Below are 7,366 nucleotides of genomic sequence, written 5' to 3'. Positions count from 1 at the left end.
ATATATATATATATATATATACACACACACACAGACACAGATATAGATATATGCATATATATATATACATATTAGTGTGCTTTCATTTCTCCCGAGTTTGGTGCTTAATCAGACTCAGGTGGCCTTGCAAATTTCCGTGTTGTGTGAATTTCTTTTTTGACAGTTTTTTCGTGATTTCACTATTAAATTTGATGTAATATACTTAGTCGAACGTCGAAAATTTCGACGATTGTGTTCGAGAGAATCAGTGGAGAGATGTTAAACTGATAGTTAAACGGGGCAAGGGGAGAAATTTATTATCAACAGTTTATAACGGTCGACAGTTTCGATCAAATTTTTAGCAAAGACTGAATGAGAGCGCCAAAGCGATTTTTGAATGTAGCATAACCTAATGGGTGGTACATTATAGTAACCTGTAAAAAAAATCACTGTGTACGAGCATCTTTAGTGATTCATTGTTCGTTACTTTAACCAGTACTGCAGGTGTGGACCGAAGTTGGAGGGGGTAGAGGACGGTACAACTTAATGGCAACAGCAGTTGTCATACCACGATTCAATCGGTTAGGAAGGGGAGTGATACAAATAATAAGAACAGGGGAGGGGTGGAAGGAATATTTCATAGTAGAGAAGTAAAGTGAAATAAATTTGAGCAGTGGCATGTGTGGCTACATAGGTTCAAACAATTTTTCATTCTTTGTGTTATATTTTTTATTGGCGCGAAATATATATTTTATTGCATAATCGTAATGAAAGCTTTTATTGTATTTTGTGTTCATATATTCGCGTTTTATCTTTAATCTTAATAAGAAATTTATAAGTGATGAATGAAAATTTTTCTCTATTCATAATTATAAAATTTGCTGTAAAATTATAATTGAATAACTGTTTTATTGATTTACTAAATCTCATTTAGCTTTGTATATATATGTTCAGTTACTTATTTAATTATCAGTATAGTGAAATTCTGAGCAAAATTTTGATTATTGTTGTAGATACAACAGTTACAACTTCTCCATCAGAAGACGAAGAAGATAATGCAGAATTTTATGATGCACAAGAATCTGATACTTTTACCTTAAGTATACCTGGTGTTCCAACAAATAATTCAAGAGATCGAACTGATTCGCAAGGTAGTGACGATGGCTCTAGTTCAGAAGGAGATCAGACACCTTTACCTTTGTCAGAGACTGCTACTACAAATTCTTTTCGCATTGTGACCGATTCTACAGTGGTAACTCCAGTCACTGCTCCTAATACTGACAATCTGGATAATGTAAGTGATTCTTATTTTCCATTTTTCAAATTTTAAATTAATTTTTATCTTATATGTAACTGTAATTAATTTTTATCTTATATCTTGATATATTTCATGTCAGACAAATTGGGAATCCAATAATGGCTGCACTGGCAGCACCGGGGTAACAGGTTATAGGCGAAAACGGAGAACTAGGGTACCTGAAAAACCAAATTATCCATTAAATTTATGGAGTATTATGAAAAATTGTATTGGTAAAGATTTGTCAAAAATTCCAATGCCTGTCAATTTTTCTGAACCACTTAGTATGCTTCAACGGCTTACAGAAGATTATGAATATGCAGATATTCTTGACAGGTATATTTTCAATTTTTATTAAATTATTATTATATAAATAATATAAACAATATTATATAAATAATATAAACGAAATAAATATTGTATTTTTTAACAGGGCAGCAGAATGTAAAGATATCTGTGAACAAATGGCTTATGTTGCTGCATTTACTATATCTAGTTATTCTACAACTGCTTCCAGAACTGGCAAACCTTTTAATCCTTTATTAGGTGAAACGTATGAATGTGATCGCGTTGAAGACTTAGGATGGCGTGCGATTTCAGAACAAGTATCTCATCATCCTCCAATGTTAGCGCAACATTGCGAGGGCCGAAACTGGCGTTGTTGGCAAGAATTTACTATGGCATCTAAATTTCGTGGAAAATATCTCCAGGTAGATTTTATAATTTACTTTTAAATATCTTATAATATTTTACTAAATCTACAATAATTAATTTTCTAAAAATTATTATAGGTAATACCATTAGGAACTGCTCATCTTGAAATTGATGGTACACACCATTACACATGGCGAAAAGTTACTACCACTGTACACAATATTATAGTAGGAAAATTATGGGTTGATCAAAGTGGTGATACAGATATTGTGAATCATAAACAAGGTATCAAGTGCCATTTGAAGTACACGCCCTATTCATACTTTTCGAGAGATAGTCAGCGTAAAGTAAAAGGAATAGTCATGAATTCAGACAATGAAGTCAAATGGGTAGTACAAGGTACATGGGATTCGAAAATAGAAATCGCTCCCGTGATTAGTACATCTGGCACACTAGATAATCCAATATACAAAACAGGGCCTTATATACTCGCCTGGAAACGTCGTATGCCTTGGTAAATATAAAATAATTAAAGAAATAATTATTAATAGTTAATAGTTTAATAATTTTGAATATATAATTTAATTATGCATTACATTAAAAGGAAAACATGAATTTTTACATATTATAATATTTTTACTTTTATAGTGAAGATAGTGAAAAGTATTACAATTTTACCGAATTAGCATGTCAACTTAATGAACTTGAAGAAGGCATAGCTCCTACAGATTCCCGATTTAGGCCTGATCAACGATTAATGGAAAATGGTGAATGGGACAAAGCGAATGCAGAAAAACTTCGATTAGAAGAAAAACAAAGAGCTTCTCGACGTGCACGGGAACACGAAGCTGAAAAAGCAGCCGCTCAAGGTATAATTAAATATATTTCAAAATAATTAAAGAAATAATTGTTTAATAGTTTAATAATTTTGAATATATTATAATTAAAAATTTAATTTATATTAGGTTTACCATATGAAACTTATGAACCTTTATGGTTTAAGAAAGAGCAGGATCCATACACGGACAGTCTGTGCTATGTATACAATAGTGAATATTGGGAATGTAAGAGTAAAGGTGATTGGTCACGATGTCCAAACATATTTTAGCTTAATATATAATTATATCAATATTGTGACCGTCAATATACAATGCAGAAGTGTTTGGATTTATTTTAAGTGAAGATAGTTGATTTTAGAAATCACTGCTTCTAAAAAAATGCTGACACGATATGACATGATATAGTGGGATTGTTAGGAGACATGATTTAATCATTATTTCTTCCAAAGAACTGGTCGAAGTGGTAGAAGATGGCATTCTAATTTAAAACTAGCGTTTTTATAGTATGTCATTATCTCCATTCTCCTACATATCCTTTATCTGTTTTTATTACCGCTGCATCCCTCTCTTTTATTCACTTTTCTAAACAACCAAAAACATTTGCGTATAATCCACATGGCCCAATTAATGCTTTGCATACAATATTTGTACAGATTCAAAAATTTTCTGTATTTTTTATTTGTTTTTATTAAGATAAATGTGCCGTAATATTTTCACTAAAAATTTAAATACGATTAATAAGCAAATTTATTAAAATTTTGTGAATTCAGTTCATAACTGGAATAGCATATATAATAAGATAAATAATTTTTAACAAAGAACATTAATACATTACAAATTAAAACCATAATGGGAATTTAAGTTAAATATGAAAACTTACTTAATACAACTACAGTATTCGTAATTTGTTTCAAACAAATTTAGATATATTTAAATATTTTTATTTTTAGAAATGGAACTGAATTTATAAGTTCCAAAAGACCGATAACAGCAACTTCGAAAAATTGCCATAACTTTCTGATATTCAATTATTATATATACATCGCGAAAAGTACTTACATAGATTATAAAATGTATTTTTGATGCTTGACGCGATGCTAAAAATATCTAAAAAAAATAATTGAAAAAAACTTTTAGTAGTATTGCTGAGTAAATTATAAAAACTATTCGCGTTGTATGTGACTAAAGCCTTATTGAATTATTTAAAGTAGATATTGATAGGTAATACATTTTTACATATTGGTTATTTACACGTATGGTGCGGCCAGACTGTTCATCGACTGCCACGTCTTAACCTTTGCACAAAAAATGGGATAAGAAGCGGCATTCGTTTATGTTAATATGACAATCTGCAACCGCTATGAAAGAAAATGTTCCTGCAGATAAAATGTTCATAACAACGAGAGAATTCAGTATGTTGAGATTTGATCTCAATGATTCATGCAAAAATGGTAGTTTTACTAGTAACATGCGACAAAATAAGAAAGAAGAAGCAGATAATATAAATGGATATGCTTCCAAATTTCTGCAATTTTCCGTGCAGACGTAGAGAGACTCTTGAATGTTCCACAAAATATTGACTGGTTATCTAACCAGCCTAATTACTATACACTCCGTCGAGCTAATGTTACAAAACATAATCAATATTATTACGGGAAAAGCGTAAGGAGAATTTAAAATCATGTTGAAGGGCTTATAAATTGTAGTAAATTTTTTTCTTTTATAATTTTTTTAAATAATGCTTCAACACAAGAACATTAACATTCGTTAAAGCCGAAATCCTTTTCTCCAATTACATTATGTAGACACGCACACATTCATACACAGGTACAAACCGCGCGAATGTTGCGTACGTACGTACGTACGTATGTATGTATGTTGTATGTATGCGTGCTTGTATGTATGTGTGTGTGTATGTATGTATGTATGTATGATGCATGCATGCCCGTATGTACATATGATAATTAATAAAACCCATTGTATATCCCTCTTATGAGCACATCATACAGTTGTTCCGTTCATAGTATTTGTATATTGACAACTACATATTTCAGTCTGTATAGGGCGATATTAAACGGAACATCTAGCTTGCAACCAATGTTTACAATGATTGTTATAATTAAGTATTTGGCTGTATTATAATTTTAATAGTTGATTATAATCGGATATATCTGTATACATATATATAAATACAAATTAACTATAAAATAAATAATTTAAAGAAAATACAATAAGACGGATAGAACAGATGTTTGAATTAAGTAGTGCTTGTACATTAGCTATTCGTGTGGAACGATAAATACAATATGCTTCGCTACAAAATCGAAGATATCTTCGTAGCATTCACATAATTGCCGTTTGGCATTTCCTATGTAACACCCGTTGGTCGCACAAATGGTGCAATTATTTATACGATAAATAACCGTAGTATTTTGTTCCATTAAAGAAATTGTATTGATTTATTGTAACAAATTAAAAACAATCTTGAACGGGTAATATTTATCATTGAATATTTCATTATTATCCAATGATCAGTCCATTTACCTATCATTACTGATAATCATGATTTGATATCTCGCGCGCACAATGGAATACACTGGAATGTTATTCTGTCTTGTTTTAGTTTGCTTTTTATATTATGCGCGCAAAATTATTATTTTTCATATGGCTTTTATTATGTTTTTATTAGAAAACAAAATCGATTTTCATTCAGCATGAAATTGCTTGCTATTAAAGTTATTTAAAACAAAAAACGGTAAAATGTTTGCTCGAGAATAACGAATTGCTTGTCAAAAAGTTTTCTCTTTCATTCCGTATTTCTTGCAGCTAGTTCCACATTTCAATAAAACATAGCATCATTGGTTTTATAACATGTGAATGAAATATATGTTATAAATTCCTTGTTTATCGTTAATTAAGAAGAAAACAACGTGAAAAGATACGTTGATATTTTCGTTTCTACAGTTTTACCGGATATTCGGTGAATTTAACCGACATGCGCGCGACGTTGGTAAAGAATGACGTCAGGCGTAGTAATACACGCTAAGAGCGCATGGCGAGTGGAGCGTCTGCAGAGGCTGCGCGAAGTGGGAACTGCTTTCGATTGTTGGCGGGCGCCGCCATCTTGGTCAGTGAGCTTGCGAGTGGCTGTACGACGAGGTGTACGTATTTCGGTGAAACGAGTATTTGGTGCGATTTCCCTGAAATCTTTCGTCTACCCGTGAAATCCACGAGCATCCAAGATGTCGGAACGGGAGGACAACGTTTATAAAGCGAAATTGGCTGAGCAAGCGGAGCGCTATGACGGTGAGTACATATTTTCCGGGAAAAGGACCCGGCCTGCGCTAAAATGAAATCCATGAAATCGACACAAAGCATTGCTACAAAGAGAAAGGAGGTAACACCGCTCTCGTGACGTGCCTGCTATACGATATCGTGGGATATATAACGAATTCCTTCGAGAATCGAGAACCTCAAACTGGGATCGTGTCTCATTGGATCTGTCAAAAGTTTATGAAACGTCAAATATGACTAATCCATACACGATAGTGGTCAAGTAGCCGGTTCATAACCGGTGTTTCTTTATTAAAGGGTAGATTTGTTCTTAGATTTTGTCACTTCTGTACTAGAGTCTGTCAAGGTATATGAACTCTTGAAAGTTTTCATAAAGGATTGATTGAAAAGCTATGAAAAGGTTTCGTCGTTTTCGAGTTATATTGTTTCATCGAAACAAACTAGTTAACGCCGAGATAGCGTTGCTAGGCGTGCTGTGTTCAGTACTTTACGGGGTCTCTCGGCAGATAACCAGACAGTCGGTCCTTCACCGACATGTATGACGCATAGACACGACACGATACTTACCAATCGCTGCCGGGTTACTCCTTAGACACGTAGTAACGCGTGCTCTGCTCGTGGCATTTGGCCTTGAAAGCAGAGAGAAATTATTTGGTCGATCAACCGACCGATCTATCGGATCGACAATAATACTTATTGAAATTATCTTTGTATTTTTTCTCATAGTTATTTCCTACATTATATTTTCTCAAATATTATTTCTTCTTATACGGTACGCATGGTTAATAATTTCGTTTGTAGAAATTTTTACGTCTGGCGAAAGCGACGCGTAGTGGGGATTCTCGTCTGGTAGAAGGGGAAACCGTCAAATCTTTTCGTTTTACGAACCTCTCATTTTGCATTTCTCCTTAGATATATTTTATGCATAACACGCTTTGTCTTGTTATCAAGCTTGCAAATCAAGTATATAGCATTTGACATTTTACGAAAGCAATGATGTATCTTTATGTAAATTTTCTATAATCATTCAGTAACTCGTATTTCTTACAAACTTGTTTCGTTTTATGTATGAACTAATTATATATATATTTGAATAAGAGACCTATTCGTGAGCTTCAATATTTTTTTTCAAAAGTTTTTCACATAAAAGAAATTATTTCAATGAAAATTCTTTATATATATACTCTAACTAAATAATAAAAATCATTTCATTTTGAATTAAATAAATGCATTTTATATATTCTATTATAAATTATGAAAAATTATATTATCTATTTCTAAAGTTGGAAGTCAAGGAAGAAAT

The 7,366-nt window shown here is 32.2% G+C and overlaps 2 protein-coding genes across 10 annotated transcripts in view; both read left to right on the top strand.

The window, feature by feature from the left end:
* The window catches only part of LOC102675240 (oxysterol-binding protein 1), a 14,259-nt gene extending 8,988 nt beyond the window's left edge, over positions 1-5,271 (top strand). For 6 of the 9 annotated variants that reach the window (XM_031512430.1, XM_006619735.2, XM_006619734.2 and 3 more), the window contains 6 exons: positions 993-1,273; positions 1,377-1,612; positions 1,710-1,986; positions 2,068-2,444; positions 2,579-2,799; positions 2,896-5,271. In XM_031512430.1, coding sequence (XP_031368290.1) covers positions 993-1,273; positions 1,377-1,612; positions 1,710-1,986; positions 2,068-2,444; positions 2,579-2,799; positions 2,896-3,038 — 1,535 coding nt within the window. In that variant the 3' untranslated portion in view covers positions 3,039-5,271. The remainder of the gene's footprint in view (positions 1-992; positions 1,274-1,376; positions 1,613-1,709; positions 1,987-2,067; positions 2,445-2,578; positions 2,800-2,895) is intronic. The other 3 variants (XM_006619738.2, XM_006619736.2, XM_031512432.1) reach the window with 1 other exon arrangement.
* A 507-nt stretch (positions 5,272-5,778) lies between these two features.
* The window catches only part of LOC102675017 (14-3-3 protein epsilon), a 5,454-nt gene continuing 3,866 nt past the window's right edge, over positions 5,779-7,366 (top strand). The window contains exon 1 of the mRNA XM_006619730.2: positions 5,779-6,075. Coding sequence (XP_006619793.1) covers positions 6,012-6,075 — 64 coding nt within the window. The 5' untranslated portion in view covers positions 5,779-6,011. The remainder of the gene's footprint in view (positions 6,076-7,366) is intronic.

The sequence above is a fragment of the Apis dorsata genome, unplaced genomic scaffold (assembly GCF_000469605.1).
Source record: "Apis dorsata unplaced genomic scaffold, Apis dorsata 1.3 scaffold_434, whole genome shotgun sequence".
NCBI classification, from domain to species: Eukaryota; Metazoa; Arthropoda; class Insecta; order Hymenoptera; family Apidae; genus Apis; species Apis dorsata.
The sequence above is the reverse complement of the archived record's forward strand: the minus strand, read 5'-3'. Positions and strand labels throughout refer to the sequence as shown.